This window comes from Coregonus clupeaformis, chromosome 26, assembly GCF_020615455.1.
Source record: "Coregonus clupeaformis isolate EN_2021a chromosome 26, ASM2061545v1, whole genome shotgun sequence".
NCBI classification, from domain to species: Eukaryota; Metazoa; Chordata; class Actinopteri; order Salmoniformes; family Salmonidae; genus Coregonus; species Coregonus clupeaformis.
Window position 1 is genome coordinate 29595470 of NC_059217.1, and position 19171 is coordinate 29614640.

The 19171-nt window shown below is 42.7% G+C and overlaps 1 protein-coding gene across 2 annotated transcripts; it reads left to right on the plus strand.

The window, feature by feature from the left end:
• Nucleotides 1-101: 101 nt before the first annotated feature.
• Nucleotides 102-15194, plus strand: LOC121540614 (pseudouridylate synthase 7 homolog). 2 transcript variants are annotated; one of them, XM_041849629.1, is made up of 17 exons: nt 102-190; nt 1087-1191; nt 1320-1667; nt 1779-1863; nt 2711-2821; nt 2969-3113; nt 4590-4701; nt 4776-4853; nt 8171-8299; nt 8469-8594; nt 8906-8967; nt 9104-9264; nt 9519-9645; nt 9913-10014; nt 10244-10373; nt 13737-13828; nt 14011-15194. In XM_041849629.1, exons 3-17 carry the CDS (start codon nt 1330-1332, stop codon nt 14145-14147), a joined length of 1935 nt encoding a protein of 644 aa, XP_041705563.1. In that variant the 5' UTR covers nt 102-190; nt 1087-1191; nt 1320-1329; the 3' UTR covers nt 14148-15194. The 2 variants fall into 2 exon arrangements, with proteins under 2 accessions (XP_041705563.1, XP_041705562.1); XM_041849628.1 differs by lacking the exon at nt 1087-1191.
• The last annotated feature ends 3977 nt before the right edge of the window (nt 15195-19171 follow it).

Here is a 19171-nt window from a genome sequence, read left to right on the forward strand (position 1 = left end):
GGCCATGCTAAACGAGCTCCACCACTGTTAGAGAAACTGGAGTTTTTTTATTGACATGCCCTTCAGCCAATGAGTGTTTGATATGGGCGGGTTTCAAGACTTGACTATTTCTAGATTCGAGCATACACACGTGTGTAGGAAAACTGGTGTACTTCACTGTGCGCACTTTACTGAACTTCTATACAAGCAGGTAAATGACATTTCAAAATTAAATACTAGTTTATGTCAGTATTTTATGTTGCATTCATGTAGTTATGCATAGCTTTTCACTGGCTAATAATTTGTTGGCGCCTTTAGCTAGTCATGTTACGATTTAGCATATTGTTATGAGCTAATATCTATCGTTAGCTAGCTAGCAACCAAGCTACAGTAGCTACCTAGCCAGTTGACGATGCCATCAGAAAGAGGTGAAATGAAACAAGGTTCCTAACCATCTGCCATTTAGTTGAAATTCGCCAGTTGGATGGAACTGGGTTCCAACAATGCGGTTACATCCAAGCCACAGGGTGAAAAGTTGTTGTTACACTCTTTCAGCAAGGAAGAAGAAACACAGCTACTGTAGCTAGCTAGCAGAGAGTACTTACTGTCTTCTTGATTATAGCCGACCAGAATAATTATCATGTCATGTTTACATTGAAACTAACTAGCTAATCACGGCTATATTACTGCTAAACTGAACAAAACTGAACGCAACAATTTCAAATATTTTACTGCGTTACAGTTTATATAAGGAAATCAGTCAATTGACAAACTCATTAGGCCCTAATCTATGGATTTCCGATGACTGGGAATACAGATATGCATCTGTTAGTCACAGATACCTGAGAAGAAGAAAAAAAAAAGGTAGGAGCGTGGATCAGAACCAGTCAGTATCTGGTGTGACCACCATTTGCCTCATGCAGCGTCACACATAAATGCGATTCAACTCGATGATTTTTTCAAATCGTTTGACAGCCCTGAAAAATACTATTTCAAAAGTCTTAAGTCTCTTTTTTCCCCGTCAGCAACTGTTGGGAGACTGTGGCATATGTTGTTTACTAAAAGTGCCTTGTTTACATCCTTATGTCCATAAAACATTTATTTTAGGGTTGCTTTGAGGTACCATACACCCCATCTACTGACTTCAACCATCCGAGTACCAGGCATCTGCCAAATACACAACTTTATCTTTAAGCCTTCCTTACGCAAGCTGTAAGTCAAGTGTTCACCACAACTCTCCCAATATTTACTGTGTAAGAGAAGTGTCTAGTAGTAGTAGTAGTGGTGGGGATGTTGACCTATTTATTCACATGTCCCTGTTATCTTCTCTTGACCCTCAGCTTGTTCCCTATGGCGGATGCAGAGCCCATGCTGCTCCCTGCCCCTGGGGGGGAGAAGAGGGCCTGCCCTGCCTCGGAGGATGAGGTGGACCACAGCACCAAGAGACCCAGAGTCCAGAAGGATGAGAAGAACGGAGGAGGACACTCTCACAAGCCAGTCCAGGATGAGGCAGAAGAGCCAGAGGGGGAGGAGACAGAGCCATTGGAAGAGGAGGATGGAGAAGGGGCCGGGTTAGGGTCTGGAGAGGCTTTTGCAGAGATGATGAAGCATGGGCTCACAGAGCTGGATGTGGGGATTCTGAAGTTTGTCAGTGAACACAAGGGCTTCTCTGGGATTCTCAAGGAGAGGTTAGTACTGATTCTAGTCCTCTTGTAGTGTAATCTGAACCGTGGCGTGATGTATATGTGTTGCTGTTTGTGTTTCGTTATGAGAGAGATAATCTAATACTCTTTATTTAGGTACTCTGACTTTGTGGTGCATGAGGTCAACAAAGAAGGCAAGACAGTGCGGTTGGATGATCTCTCGGTTCCTGAGGAGGCTGAGGTGAGCTAACAATGTATCAGTATAACTATCTTTCGTCTTGCCGTTTAGAGTGAAATATAATCATTGCTGAAGTTAAAGCTGGACTCCGTAGCCCTTTACACTCGTACCCGTTTACGTGTTGGAAATAGCCGATTTGAGCGCTAATAAGCACCTATATTGGAACATAGTGGCTGTACAGTAACATACAAGCAAGCCAAACACCTGTGATTCCAAATGTGCACTTCACATCTCACTTCACAATTCATGTCATATATAGTGTCAATGTTTATGATTACTATGTTTGATGTACACTTACAAGATGACATGTTGTCATACCCTGGGTTGTTCTGAACAGAATGAGCCTATGTTTGTTTATTGTGAAGAAAATACGCTGCCGCACACGCACCTGAATGCACTCATGACTTCTTTCTATCTGCACCAAAATTGAAATCTGTTTCTCTGAATTGCCTTGAGTAAGATCATATTTGATAACTTAGCTAGTCATGTTGGCAATAGAACAAGCTTTGAAATCATGCCCACCTGACCCAGATTGTGATTTATAATGGACCGTTTTTGGATTGTGTAAACAACAACAGTAATTGTGTGATGGTGGGGATGCAGGGTTGTGTTCCAAACAAAACAACTACAAGTGTGCTTGCTCTAGTTCCTCAACGGCACAGCTAGGAGAGCTTAAAAAAATACCTTATAGTTGAAGACTCTTCTTCAAGTCATAAAAGTGCATTGAAATTGCTTAGGAACCATGCACACTTTGGAGAGGTGTGTGGCCACTTGGAGACACCAGTTAGTCCTGTTTCCCCAACTGCGGATTCCATCTTTAAACTGTGAGGTTGTGTTTGTCTTGCACAAGGAGGCCACTGTGGCAGAGCAGCCAGGGTCTGAGGTTTTCACAGAGGAGCAGAAACAAGATCTTGAGCAGCTGCAGCTCTTCAAGAACAAAGAAGGCAATGTGTCCATAGAGGTGAATACACTGACTGTTTCTCCAAACCCATTGATTAAGTCGGAGAATTTAGGAGTAGTTTGTTATCCACCTTGACCAGTGGATTTATATAATTTTGAATAGTTCACCTGTCTTGAAAGGTGACCAGTTGTTTCTGGTTGGACACAGGTGGCGGATGATACCAAAGAGAAGCGGACCCTGGTCCACAAAGCCGTCAAGACCCTGTACCCTGGACTGGAGACCAAGACAGAGGAGCGGGAGGGAAAGAAGTTCATAGTGGCCTACCACGCAGCCGGGCCGAAAGCACTCGCAGGTACAGAAGAGAGGAGAGAATGGGAGATAGGTGTAATGGACTTTTTGTGTGTTGTCTCTCTCTGGTTTACTTTCAATCGCAGGGTGAAATCTCTATCATAGAACAGAATCAAGTCGCTCTCATGTTTGTGTCTCTTGCTTCAAGAAAGAGTTTACATTTTCAGAATGGGACAAGTTATCATTGAATGGTTGGAAAAGGGTTGTGCTGCATGCCCTTGTTCAGCTTGGCCTCATGTCTCTCACTGCATGTGGTTCTGTCTGAGCCTCTAGCTACTGGGTTGGCTAGTGTATGGGATAATATGCAGGCTGCATGAATGAACAGGTGCATGTGCAAAATCAACACAACAAACCTGCATGATGATACTGACTAAAGATCCTGACCCCGTGGCCTGAGAGATCTTATGGATCTTGACTTTATACAGATTTCTGTGAACTTTAAGGCCCTACAAATCAGCAGAATATCCTGGACTGGCCTATTTTGAGATCAGTTAAGACATTGACATTATTCACATCAATAATTTCCTGTGAATTCAGTAGCTTATGCAAAAAGAGCACAGCACGGTAGTCATCAAATAATGGCTGCTCTGTCATGCCCATGGTACACGACTTGCTGCACAGAAAAGTTTAGACACAACAGCACTCCAAACCTGCATGCTGACCTCTCTACCCCTGCCGGTCTGTCTGCCTAACGGTCCATGGACGTCTTTTAGTAACATATTTTTATCGTTTATATCCTATTCATTTTGCTCTACTCTGTGTGGACAGAGGTAAAAACAGCTGCAGGTAAGAATTCATTGTCCACACTGCTCAAAAAAAGAGATAGAGAGGTACAGGCAATGTTAAAGGTTTCAGGAGACTCCAGTCCGTAAATGTTGGATTAAATGTTGGTAGCCTCACATCTGATTAAATGTCAGCTCCTTGTCTGTCATGGCATCATCAGTCTTATGGGATTTTCTGGAATTTACCAAACTGACTTGTGTTGTCAGGGATGGTGGTTAGAAATGGACACACTAATAATAATCATCATCATCACTCAGATTATCCCACTTGTTCAATATGGTTACTCTTTTCAGTCTGTATGGTAAATAAATAGTCATGACTATTTTCAGGGTGTGATGAACTGTGTTATCTTATTGTTCAGGCTAAGGGAGCAGAACCTCAGTTGGTTAGTTTTTAGACTTTAGAGCAATGGGGAATGAGTGTTCAAGTGCAGCATTTTGGACATGCAGGATGCGTCTTAGGACATGCAGGATGCTCCTGGCATAAAAGTTGTTAGAGAAGTGGTTAATGCTGTACGTGTTGGGGCCCTTAACAGAGCTGCTTACACCTAAAAATATAAAAGAGCCAGGTAGTAGTTTGAATAGCTTATCAAAGGCCTGACCACTGATGAGGATGTATTCTCTGGTGACAGAAGGTGTTTGATATCTAATACTCTGCCTGTATCTCCAAAATTCACTCCTTCTGTCTCCCTGGACAGCCCCCAGGAAACACTCCTGGCCTAAGAGCCGTGGGGCCTTCTGCCACTTTGTCCTTTACAAGGAGAACAAGGACACCATGGAGGCCATCAACGTGCTCTCCAAGTTCCTCAGGTAGAAGACAGTTTTTTCATAGCATTTCTCACAGGATAATTAAGCTCCTGACTTGTGCGTCTTCTTTTCTCCAGGATGAGGCCTAATGTGTTCTCCTACATGGGGACCAAGGACAAGAGAGCCATCACTGTGCAGGAGATTGCGGTTCTCAAGTGAGTGTGGTGGCCTGCCACTATCATCAAACTGACAAACACATGTAATGATGTACGTATTAATTAAAGGTCCAATGCAGCCGTTTCTGGGTAACACATACAGTGCATTCGGAAGGTATTCAGACCCCTTGACTTTTTCCACATTTTGTTACGTTACAGCCTTATTCTAAAATTGATTAAATAAATTAAATCCCTCATCAATCTACACACAGTACCCCATAATGACAAAGCGAAATGTTTTGTGTGTGTGTGCAAATGTAAAAAAATAACGTATTTTCATAAGTATTCAGACCCTTTTCTATTACATTTACATTTTAGTCATTTAGCAGACGCTCTTATCCAGAGCGACTTACAGTTAGTGAATACATATTTTTTTATACTGGCCCCCCGTGGGAATCAAACCCACAACCCTGGCGTTGCAAACGCCATGCTCTATCAACTGAGCTACATCCCTGCCGGCCATTCCCTCCCCTACCCTGGACGAATTGTGCGCCGCCCATGAGTCTCCCGGTCGCGGCTGGCTGCGACAGAGCCTGGATTCGAACCAGGATCTCTAGTGGCACAGTTAGCACTGTGATGCAGTGCCTTAGACCACTGTGCCACTCAGGAGACTCTATGAGACTCGAAATTGAGCTCAGGTGGCGTTGAATGCTTTAGCAGGATTATTTCTCTTCACAACTGGCTACGTGATTATTGCTGCTCAATGGCTAACTTTGTTGACAATTTCATACCTTTTGGAAACAAAACATGTTTTATAAGGAGGATGGGATCCACCCAAATCATTTGGATTCCTGGATCCTTTCATAACATTATAAGGCTGCGTTAAGACACTGACTTATCAATGACCCAAGCCCAGCTCGGTTAATCACTACCATTGTGAAGCTGAGTTGTCATAATGCTTCAGCAAATGTACATTATACCAGGGCCATTGGTAGACCCAATGTAAGTAACCTAATTTATTTCCCTCTAACTGCCCTGAATGCCTCTGCTGAATGCCTCTGCTGATCCTACAGCTGTTGTAGGGAGGCAGGTAGCTTAGTGGGTAAGAGCGTTGTGCCAGTAACCGAAAGGTCGCTGGTTCTAATCCCCGAGCCCACTAGGTGAAAAATCTGTCGATGTGCCCTTGAGCAAGGCACTTAACCCTAATTGCTCCTGTAAGTCGCTCTGGATAAGAGCGTCTGCTAAATGACCAATTATTATTATTGTATGCAGTAATCATGTGCCTATGAACCAGATTTATACTGTTAGCACTGAGGCGGTGTGCCCTAGTAGGAAGTCCACTGTGTGCAGCTCATCCTGCATTAACATAAATAACATAAGCATATCTACTTTTGCTAAGCTTCCCAGTAAAGCAATGATGACAAGTAAGCATCCCAAAAGAAAACTGCTCAAAATAGCCTAAGTTAACATATGTAGCTTAAGAAACAAGGTTCGTGAAATCAATCATTTGCTAGTAACAGATGACATTTATAATCTATCTCTGAAACTCACTTTATATAATACCGTTTGATACAGTGGTAGCAATACAATGTTATTACATTTACAGAAAATACAGAAATGCCAATGGTGGAGGTGTTTCTGTTTATATTCAGAACCACATTCCTGTAAAGCTGAGAGAGGATCTAAAGCCCATTCTTGTGGGAAGGTGCTATAGACCACCAAGTGCTAACAGTCAGTATCTGGATAACGTGTGAAATGCTTGATCATGTATGTGATATCAACAGAGGTATATTTTCTGGGTGATTTTAAATATTGACTGGCTTTCATCAAGCTGCCCACTCAAAAAAAAGCTTAAAACTGTAACCAGTTCCTGCAATCTGGTTCAGGTTATCAGTCAACCTATCAGGGTAGGTACAAACAGCATACAAATATGCATGTCAATCTCTCCTTGCTTAAAGTGGAGGAGAGATTGACTTTGTCACTACTTGTATTTATGCGAGGTATTGACATGATGCATGCACTGAGCTGTCTGTTTGAACTACTGGCGCACAGCTCAGACACCCATGCATACCCAACAAGACATGCCACAAGAGGTCTCTTCACAGTCCCCAAGTCCAGAACAGACTATGGGAGGCGCACAGTACAACATAGAGCCATGACTACATGGAACTCTATTCCACATCAAGTAACTGATGTAAGCAGTAAAATTAGATTTAAAAAAACAGATAAAAATACACCTTATGGAACAGTGGGGACTTCGAAGCAACACAAACATAGGCACAGATACATGCATACACACAATAACATACGCACTATACACACACGTACACATGGATTTTGTATTGTAGATATGTGGTGGAGTAGGGGCCTGAGGGCACTCGGTGTGTTGTGAAATCTGTGAATGTAATGTTTTTAAAATTGTATAACTGCCTTAATTTTGCTGGACCCCAGGAATAATGGGGATCCATAATAAATACAAATCTGCAGAGAAGAATGGGAGAAACTCCCCAAATACAGGTTTGCCAAGCTTGTAGCGTCATACCCAAGAAGACTCGAGTCTGTAATCGCTAACAAAGGTGCGTCAACAAAGTACTGAGTAAAGGGTCTGAATACTTATGTAAATGTGATATTTCCGTTTTTTATTTTTAATACATTTTCAAAAATGTCAGAACCTATTTTTGCTTTGTCATTATGGGGTATTGTGTTTAGATTGAGGGGGGAAAACAATTTAATCAATTTTAGAATAAGGCTGTAACGTAACCAAATGTGGAAAAGGTCAAGGGGTCTGAATACTTTCCGAATGCACTGTTAGTACCTTAAGGGCTCTACGCAATGGATCTGCAACAGATCCGACTGAGGTTTGTTTGCGTAGCTCTACGTAGTTCTACGTACTTATGTGCGGCTGGATTTTTGGAACCTGACGCAAACATAGCTCTGTAGCTCCGTTTGTGTAGACTGTGAAATCACTGTGGAGAGCCCTTTACTGTGATTGTTTTCAATTAAAATGTTTTTAATTATTTATTACAAAAAATTGCTTCTTAGCAAAGAGCAATTTCTCAAGCAAGAATTTTGCTTGGACTGTCTGGGAGTGGTCTGAGTGAGTGGCTTAATTGGAGGGATATTTAACCTGAAAACTCTGTTATTGGTCTATTAACTTATACCGCCTGGTGATGTCACCAGGCAGGCCAAAACTCCACCCATGCAAAACAAGCAGAAATTTCAGGTGCTCTTTAGAAACACCTCTTACACTAAAAAAGCATTATCATAATATTCACAATTTCACAGTATTATCCCAACGTCCTAGTGTGGAAATGTATATAAAACAGAGGAAAATCAAGTTTTTGACTGCACTGGACCTTTGTTGCCTGTCCCTTCAGGGTCACAGCAGAAAGACTGTCTCACCTCAACAAGTGTCTCAATAACTTCAAGCTGGGAAACTTCTGCTACAAGAAACACCCTCTGAAACTGGGGGAACTACAGGGCAATCACTTCACTGTGGTCATCAGGTCAGTGGATACTAGCTGCGTGTGATATGTCTGTAATCTCTTTGCTATAACGTATTCTTTGTAACTCGAACTACTCTCCAATCCCTGTTATTCAATTCACAATTCAAATAGCAACACATTTTAATCAGCTCTGTGTTGCTATTTGTTCCTGGCTGGTTGCCTCTCACAGGAACATCACCGGGACAGATGAGCAAGTCCAGCAGGCCATGACCTCCCTCAGAGACACAGGCTTCATCAACTACTACGGCATGCAGCGCTTTGGCACCACCGCCGTGCCCACACACCAGGTTGGCAAGTAAGGACATAGACACACATATATTACCGGCGGCCGGTGGCACCTTAATTGGGGAGGACGGGCTCATAGTAATGGCTCGAACTAAATATGTAGAATATTATCGAACACAATACCATTCCATTCACTCCATTCCAGCTATTATTATGAGCAGTCCCCCCTTCAGCAGCCTCCAGTGACATACATACTATAGGGTATGGGGTCAGCAGGCAAGAACATGACCACTCGGTACATAGTGTAACTGGCCCACGGTTATGGGGTAGGCAGGGGATGGGTGATTTGACTGTTGTTGTGTCCCTCTGTGTCTGGACCAGGGCCATCCTGCAAGACAACTGGAATGAAGTGATAGATCTGATCCTGAAGCCTCGCCCTGGAGGTAAAACAGTCACCACTCTCCTTCCTTTGACTCGGTTTTGAATGCTTTTTGTGTGTAATGTCAGCTACCAGATGGCCAAAGCATCATTGCAAGATCATGTGTTTGACTTGATTTGCCATGACCTTTCTCTCTGCAGCGGAGAAAGGTTACCTGGTGAAGTGTCGTGAGGAGTGGGCCCAGTCCCAGGACCCAGAGGCAGCGCTGAAGAAGCTGCCTGTGAAACGCTGTGTGGAGGGACAGCTGCTCCGTGGCCTCTCCATGTACGGCAAGAAGAACATCATCACTGCATTCGCCATGGTGAGCTGAGCCAGCTTTTACGCTTACAAACTAACTGGCAAATGCACTGTTATGACTGATCAGGACGTAATGGGTGACTCGCGTACACTTTCCAAACATGTACATTATTTATTTATCCCTATGTGGTTCCAATTTACTGTATGTTGTTAAAGGTGAGAAACAAATGTTGATTTGTTAGATTCATTCAGTCTGTTCTCGTCAGGTTGACTTATGGTGGGTTAACTCCCTGTGTTGGCCCTCCTCTTCTCTTCTAGATCCCTCGTAACAACCGGCTGATGTACATCCACAGCTACCAGAGCTTTATGTGGAACACCATGGTCAGCAGACGCATTGAGGCCTTCGGACTGAAGGCTGTGGAGGGAGACCTCGTGCTCAGAGGAGGTGGGTCCTATCTGTTTATGTCTAGTGTGCCTTTGTGGGTGTATTTGGGGACAACTCCTGAGTTTTAAATCCTTTGTTAAATCTTCTGTAGAGATTGAGCACACAGCCCAGAGTGCCTGTCTCACAGATGGCTCTAATTTGTGATAATCCATGTCTAACAGAGGGCTTTAGACCTCCTGCTAGGCTGGACTGAGTTAATGTGCTTATTCTATGTTGGGGCTCAAACCAACTAATGTACACATCCTCCTATTCACCCTCTATCTCCAGGCACTGCATTCGTGCTGTCTGCAGCCGAGGCAGAGACCCACTCTATTCAGGACGTGGTGATGCCCCTACCAGGGTTTGATGTCATTTACCCCACTCACCACGGTAAGAGAGCCCTGCATCCTTCCACCATGTCAGGGCAAAGTCCCCACACAACTGCTGTTCTGATGCCTGTTGTCTGTGGGGTTAGAAGCAGAGGAGAGGAAGAATTTCAATCACTGGACTACTATAACTCTGGAGGATACTATTCTATTCAGATATGTGGGAGGAGGTCTGTGGGTGAGGTGTGTGGGTGTTTCAGATTTTATTGTATTTTCATCCTGTTCTGTAACAGTGGGGAAGGGCTATGGGGAGATGCTGAGTGCAGATAACCTGGACATTGACAACATGAGACACAGGGTGAGGGACTACTCTCTGGCCGGAGCCTACCGACGTATCCTCATCAAACCAAGTGACGTCAGCTGGTCAGTAACACTCACTATCACCTAGGTATCAAGTAATATAACAATTTTCAGTTATAGCTAACTATTAAAGAGCTATCTAATAGTATTATGGAAGGTGTCGTTACACATTCCAAAGACATGAAAAGGAGCTGAGGATTATTTAAAAAAATTCTCCATTGTGCATGAGAATGTGATTGCACGTGTGTGTTTTATATTTATATATATATATACACACACACACACTACCAGTCAAAACATGTGGACACACCTACTCATTCAAGGGTTTTTCTTTATTTTTACTATTTTTTACATTGGAAAATAATAGCGAAGACATCAAAACTATGAAATAACACATATGGAATCATGTAGTATCCAAAAAAGTGTTAAACAAATCAAAATATATTTTATCTGAGATTCTTCAAATAGCCACCCTTTGCCTTGATGACAGCTTTGCACACTCTTGGCATTCTCTCAACCAGCTTCATGAGGTAGTCACCTGGAATGCATTTCAATTAACAGGTGTGCCTTCTTAAAAGTTAATTTGTGGAATTTCTTTCCTTAATGCTTTTGAGCCAATCAGTTGTGTTGTGACAAGGTATGGGGGGTATACAGAAGATAGCCCTATTTGGTAAAAGACCAAGTCCATATTATGGCAAGAACAGCTCAAATAAGCAAAGAGAAATGACAGTCCATCATTACTTTAAGACATGAAGGTCAGTCAATACAGAACATTTCAAGAACTTTCAAGAAAGTTTCTTCAAGTGCAGTCGCAAAACCCATCAAGCGCTATGATGAAACTGGCTCTCATGAGGACCACAACAGGAATGGAAGACCCAGAGTTAACTCTGCTGCAGAGGATACGTTCATTAGACTTACCAGCCTCAGAAATTGCAGCCCAAATAAATGCTTCACAGAGTTCAAGTAACAGACACATCTCAACATCCACTGTTCAGAGGGGACTGTGTGAATCAGGCCTCCGTGGTCGAATTCCTGCAAAGAAACCACTACTAAAGGACACTAATAAGAAGAAGAGACCTGCTTGGGCCAAGAAACACGAGCAATGGACATTAGACCGGTGGAAATGTGTCCTTTGGTCTGGAGTCCAAATTTGAGATTTTTGGTTCCAACCGCCGTGTCTTTGTGAGATGCGGTGTGTGTGAACGGATGATCTCCGCATGTTTAGTTCCCACCGTAAAGCATGGGGGAGGAGGTGTTATGTGTGGGGGTGCTTTGCTGGTGACACTGTCTGTGATTTATTTAGAATTCAGGGCACACTTAACCAGCATGGCTACCACAGCATTCGATACGCCATCCCATCTGGTTTGGGTTTAGTGTGACTATCATTTGTTTTTCAACAGGACAATGACCCAACACACCTCCCGACTGTAAGGGCTATTTTACCAAGATGGAGAGTGATGGAGTGCTGCATCAAATAAAATTGTGTTTGTCACATACACGTGTTTTAGCAGATGTTATTGCGGGTTTAGCGAAATGCTTGTGCTTCTAGCTCTGACAGTGCAGTAATATCTAACAATTTCACAACATATACCCAATACACACAAATCTAAGTAAATAATGGAATTTAAGAATATATACATATATGGACAAGCAATGACAGAGCGGCATGGACTAAGATACTATAGAATAGAAAACAGTATATACATATGAGATGAGTAATACAAGATATGTAAACATTATTAAAGTGACTAGTGTTCAATTTCTTAAAGTGGCCAGTGATTTCAATAGGCAGCAGCAGCCTCTAAAGTGCTAGTGATGGCTATTTAACAGTCTGATGGCCTTGAGATAGAAGCTGTTTTTCATTCTCTCGGTCCCAGCTTTGATGCACCTGTACTGACCTCGCCTTCTGGATGATAGCGGGGTGAACAAGCAGTGGCTAGGGTGGTTGATGTCCTTGATTATCTTTTTGGCCTTCCTGTGACATCGGGTGCTGTAGGTGACCTGGCCTCCACAATCCCCCGATCTCAACCCAATTGAGATGGTTGTGGATGAGTCGGACGGCAGAGTGAAGGAAAAGCAGCCAACAAGTGCTAAGCATATGTGGGAACTCCTTCAAGACTGTTGGAAAAGCATTCCAGGTGAAGCTGGTTGAGAGAATGCAAAGATGTCATCAAGGCAAAGGGTGGCTATTTGAAGAAACTCAAATATATATAATATATTTTGATTTGTTTAACACTTTTTTTGTTACTACATGATTCCATATGTGTTATTTCATAGTTTTGATGTCTTCACTATTATTCTACAATGTAAAAAAAATAGTACAAATAAAAAACCTTGAATGTGTAGGTGTGAAACTTTTGACTGGTACTGTGTGTGTGTGTGTGTGTGTGTGTGTGTATATATGTATATATGTGTGTATATATATATATGAGATAAGTTGTGTCAATTCAAATCTGGTATAGGAACAGAAAGAGGTCAATACACGTCTTCTAAAATAGACTAGTATTTTATTAATGCAAATATTTAAATGGTAAGTATGAGAGTTCGTATACGGGCTCACTGAAATACCACGCAGGGCAGACAGAGAACTGGTCCATTGTTATAAGTTCATCTTTAAATACTCTGACAGAGATAGTTCCCGCTCCCTGCTGGCCTATCAGAGTAGAGACTGAGCGTGGTTTAGACTTACTCAGCCTATCGTTGGCGCACAGGCTGGTCCCAGTCCCTTGGCGCTTCACTGTTGCCAGGTGTCAGTTCTTTTGCAACTTGTCCAGGGAGTCAGCACTTTTGCAGTACACATGTCCTTGAGCGTTCTAACAAAGAGGCTGTGTTTGTGTATGTGAGAATCACAAGTCTGTCTCGGCCTACCCCCTAATGGTTCCTCACATTAACCACAGCTTGTTATGTTAAACAGTCTATATCAGTACAGCACAAACCTATTATGTTTAATCATATGAATGTATTCTTTCTAAGCTAGGCATCACATCTAGTTATAAGAAAATAGATCCCCACAATATATATTTATTTATTTATTTATTTATTTATTTATTAGGGAGGCAGGTAGCTTAGCGGTTAGCGCGTTGGGCCAGTAACCGAAAGGTTGCTTGTTTGAATCCCTGAGCCTTGAGCAAGGCACTTAACCCTAATTGCTCCTCGGTCGCCGTTGATAATGGCAGACACTTGCCGTGACCTCACTCTCAGAGGGTGTCTCAGGGGCAGTTGGGATATGCAAAAAAACACATTTCCACTTCACACATGCAAATAATACACACTTGTACATGTGTGAAACTGGACAAATATAAGCACCCACCAAATAATTATTGAGGCTTTTGTTAAATGCACTTTAAATAAATTATTTGATAATATGTCCTCAATTTCTTCATCTACAATCTTGAGTTGAATTTCTTGTATCGTCTCTTTCTGTAGGGAGGTGATTAACTATGACGACCCTCGTATCTCTCTGGTTCACACTGATGTAGAGAAACTAGAGGACCAACCTCCTCCGGTCTTCAACAAAGGTCTGTTCTAGTTTCATCATGTTGCTGCACGTTGATCACTCTGTGTTCCTCCTCCATTGGGCTTGTATGTGCAGCCCATTCAATTGATAGAGAAAAATTCTTTTTCTGGTGATGTTTCTGCCTTTCTCACTCCTTTTTTTTATTTCATCATCCCTCGTCTCTTCTCTTCCTCCCACATCCAGAGGGGAAGTACAGGGCTTTGAGGATGGAGTTCTCTCTGCCTCCCTCCACCTACGCCACCATGGCCATCAGAGAGGTGCTCAAGATGGACACCAGCATCAAGAACCAGACCCAGCTCAACACCACCTGGCTCAACTAACACAACACGAAATGAACTGGGCTGTATTCAGCGACATCAAATGTTCTGAACGTTGCAGATAGAAATTGAATGAATAGAGCTGACATGATTCCCCTATTCAATCTGACAATATCTGGTCTACACGATACATTTCTATCTGAACGTTCTGTATTGTTACTTCATCCTGAATAGGCCATTGAACTGCATATAGGCCTAGACTACTGCACTGCTTTTACAGGCTGCAGTCCAGCCTGCTTCCAGTCCATACTGTATGTGAGAGTAACTGTATACTGTGGGTATGGGAGTGTTTTGGCCATAGGTCATTCCTCTCAAGGTGTGTGGATGATGGAAATCATCACAGCCAACCACACGACCAAGAGCAACATCTGTTACTACTTGATTATTTTCTTCATTTTTTTTTATCAGGAGGGTTTTACTGTGTTTTAAAGCGTTCCTGCACTGGAGGAATTCAGAGATATGATTTTGAAATGAGTGACATGCTGCCTAAGCACTTACTGGCGACATCTAGGAGTCTCTGAGTAACCCATGGTGGTGTTCTGAGGTAGGACTGGAAGGATAAACCTAAAATGACCGATAGGACCATTTATTGCAGGCATTTTGCTGATCTCATTCATTACGACAATGGTAGTCTATACTAGAGAAATGAAATAAATGTGCTAATATGGGTGATTGTTAATGGGACAATTGATGGTTACAACAATCAAACTAGTACTAGTTTAAAGGGTAATACAAATTAAAAAGAAGTGTTGCACATTACTGTTATAAACTTAATGTTCTATTATCACATCAATTCAGGCAATCAATCGTGATATCTACTCTGAGGGACTCTGGTAGAAAGATTTCCTCTTAAGGGCCACCACCTCGACTCGGTCACTCACGTGCCTAAAGAAGAAAAAAAAACTTGACGCCCCTGCGATTTCCCACAGTACTATAATGAACTGACCCTGATTGTATAGAATTACCGTTTGCTTTTTTTTAACAAGAATGTTTAGTTTTTATTGGAAACAGGTTATTTTACAGCGCAATAATTAAAATGCTGAGTGAGAAGGTTGTTGGTGATGGTTTGTATCATACATGGTCTTGTATCAGACATTTGCGATACAGCTTTCTGTTCCAGCCTGTGCCACTTTCAGGGTATCATGTTGTCTGTAGTAACTATTCAGCCCAAGAAGATCAACCCTATGAATTACAGTTCCATCATCAAAACAATGGGGGGCTTTTCTGCAGCATCTACCGTCATAAAACCAATGTTGCTTGACCAAAACACTTCTATTCAATTGACATTTATAGTACTGTGTTGTTGCTCAGTGCATATGGGGATTTGGGGACACTTATTTCAGGTTGGAGGCAGTAAAGATGCATCCTGGCAATGACAGATCAGTGTTTTGTTTTGGGTTCCAGTCGGCACTGAGACCGTGCCCCTGTTGCTGCTGGTCATGGCAGGTGCTGTGGAGCTGACAATCTGGCAGGGTGGCTCTTGCCAGCTGGCTGTAGTTACTGTAGTCATCGCCTGCCATCAGTGCCATGGCTACAATCTAATGTGTTTGACTTGATCCAGTCACCAGCCATTTACCCTGGTATACTGAGGAGATCTCATGCTGTTTTACTTAAGTTTCTGTTATGTCATGCTCTGAAAACAAATCTGGATAACGGAGCACTTCAGAGTTCTTTATATATTTGAATCCGTGTTAGGGGATATGGAAGACAATCACACTGGCACATAATTTTCTAGCAGGACTGGTGTAATCTTGTGAGTGACCACCATATTTTGTTTTCACAAGGCCTAAGTACGCTATTATACCAACTCATACCACAAGGGAGAGAAGTTTTTATTTTATTTAGCTCAACATCTGTACATCACATAATTTATAATTCAAATTATTACTTAACATAATTGTAAATGTGAACGTTCCTTGATATGAAAACCAATCAAAACTGTCCTGTGGGCACGTGCCACAAACATGTCTGCGCCCTTTGCTATAGATACCGATAAATGTGTTCCTCTAAATCCAATATAAAGTTGTATTGCTCGGCAGCGTGTTCTACAAAGTACAGGTATAGCTATCAACAGTCCCTCAACTTTGCTTTAAAGTTGTGTTCCCGTCCTTCTGCCATTGAAGTCTCGATTACTTTGTTGAAAGATATCCGGAACTGCTTTGATTTATGAGCAGATGACCTGCCACAAACTCCTATGGAAGTCTCCATCCTTATTGCGTATTATGTTCATCTATGCACTCTGCAGTATGGAGACGTCTACTTCCACCCGGTGAGATGAAATGGACTATCAATCATTACCTTTGTTGTCACAATTGAGAAATGTGTAGTGCAGTCAGGGTAAAAAAAAACAAGATAAAAAAGGACAGGACTTGACTCTGAAGCAGAGATTAGCTGGCTAGCTACAGTGTGAAACCCATGCTCTGCTTGGTCAACTGAAGAACATCTACCACTGTGCCAAGCTGACCATTGGGGCCACTCTCCAGCTGGTGGACAGTGTGATGACTGGGAAAGTGAGGAACGGTATGGCTCTGGTCAGGTGGGTTTATATTATGAAGGGACAGGGAACATAATGTGTTGGCAGAATTTGGGGTGAGCTGCTGTTTGTTTTGCCCAGGGTGTTGATAGTGGACTGGGACGTGCATCATGGACAGGGGGTACAGTTCTCTTCCGAGGATGACCCAAGGTGTCTTTTTTCTTGATTCTAACTGGACCTTTTGGATAGTAATCCATCCTGACTGACACCCCTCTTTGTCTCCTTTTGTGCTCTACTTCTCCTGTCACTGCTATGAGCACCAAGGCTTCTGGCCCAACCTGAGGGAGTCAGACTATGACAGTGTGGGCAAAGAGAAGGGCGCTGGCTTCAACATCAACGTACCTTGGAACAAGGTCAATACCATAGGAGTAGAATTCTAGAAGTCATTTCAATTCTAAGAAGCCCTTGTTTCTTCCTCAGTAGCATTATGCCTTCAGTTCTCATTTGATCTCTTGACTGGTTACAGGTGGGGATGGAGAACAGTGATTACCTTTCTGTCTTCCATGTTCTCCTGCCTGTTGCATATGAGGTGAGGCATTCTCCTGCATCTGCAGCACTCACAAAACATGTCTCATGACCAGTCTCTACATTTCAATCTCAAATGATGACTGAATTAAAGGAATGCTCTTTGTTCCAGTTCAGCCAAGATTTGGTATTTGTTTGTTCTGACTTTGACTGCCATTTGAGACCCAGAGGTAAGGCATTTTACCTTTCTATGAATAACCAATCGAGTGTAGAGCGTATTGTAATTTTATTATAATGAATCTGTCTTTCAGGTTTTGTCCCAGTGTGCCCACCAGACATCTTTGCCCACCAGACCCACCTCCTGATGTCCCTGGCTGGGGGGGGAAACTGTGTGCAGTCCTGGAGGTGACTGTCACTCATAGACTAACAGTGATATTTAAGTGTCACTCTCTTAGGAATTGACTCACATGAACATAACAGGAACTGTTTCTAACTGCTACTGTTCTTAACTCCTCTTTACACTCTAAAACTGTTTTAGGGAGGGTACAACTTGACCTCACTAGCCCAATCAGTGTACCAGACCGTCCAGACCTTACTTGGAGATCCTGCCCACCAAACATCAGAACTGAACGGCCCGTGTGAGAGGTTGGCTAGTTTCTCAATAAAGGCATTTCATAAACTTTAAATCTGCTATAACATAAGTAGCACTTATAAGTAGAATGCTAGACTGTAAATCGCTCTGGAGAAGAGTGTCTGCTAAATGACAAAAATGTAAATATAAAACATTATGTAGCTTGTACCGCATCGCAGTGCTAGCTGTGCCACTAGAGATCCTGGTTCGAATCCAGGCTCTGTCGTAGCCGGCCGTGACCGGGAGACCCATGGGGCGGCGCACAATTGGCCCAGCGTCGTCCAGGGTAGGGGAGGGAATGGCCGGCAGGGATGTAGCTCGGTTGGTAGAGCATGGCGTTTGCAACGCCAGGGTTGTGGGTTCGATTCCCGTGGGGGTATGAAAAATAAAAAATATTAAAAATAATGTATGCACTCACTAACTGTAAGTCGCTCTGGATAAGAGCGTCTGCTAAATGACGTAAATGTAAAATGTAATGTACCGTTACAGCATTGCATTGTATCTCTCTCTTTCTATCTGCCCCTGCAGTGCTCTGGAGTCTATTCAGTGTGTCAGATCCACTCACAAGCCATACTGGGCCTGTCTCAAACACACAGGTACTATATGACATTAGGGCTGTGACGGACATGGAATTTTGGATGATGGTAATTGACCAGCAAAATGGCCACGGTCTCTGTAATAACCGTTCGAATAGCAACAAAAATAATATTTCGGGTTTTTTTACGCACATTTTCTCCTATCCTCCTCTCCTGACTGCATGTTCTGCCAGAGAAATATAATTAATAGAACATGCGTCCCCATTTCAAGTCAATGATTGCATAATGGGTGGACTTGCGGCTATTGCAAGTGTACCCATAGGAGCAAAGCTAGGTTGAAGATGACAAAGGTTAAGACAACGAGATTCTAATATCCCATAAGTCTCTGCAACAATTGGACCACAGTGCTGGTAGTTAGAAACGGTGCTGGTCCCAAATTTGTGACGATGTTGTCTTAACCTGTATATTTTTGACCTAGGAGCAAAGCAGGAAGTAAAAACTGAATGTGTACCCATCAATATGTGCTGTGATTTGTTGATTCAACTCAACTGACATTACAAAAAATACATTCCATTGCATGAGACACATCAGTTAACATCATTTGAATGAACATTCTACATGACCAATAATGGAAATTATTGCATCACAATACCAGGCAGCCATTGCGAGTGTACACATGAGTTTACCAGTCAAATTGCCAGGGTTAGAGGTTCCAAGCCCATTCTATTCAGCAGTTGCTACAACACTTTGCTTGCAACAAAGTTTAATCAAGTTGTTAAGAGCTCATGTTAACGCAGAAACGGACTCAACTGCACCAATGCCCAGCCTTCCCGTCTTCAGTCAGCTGCTCCCCCCCCCCCCA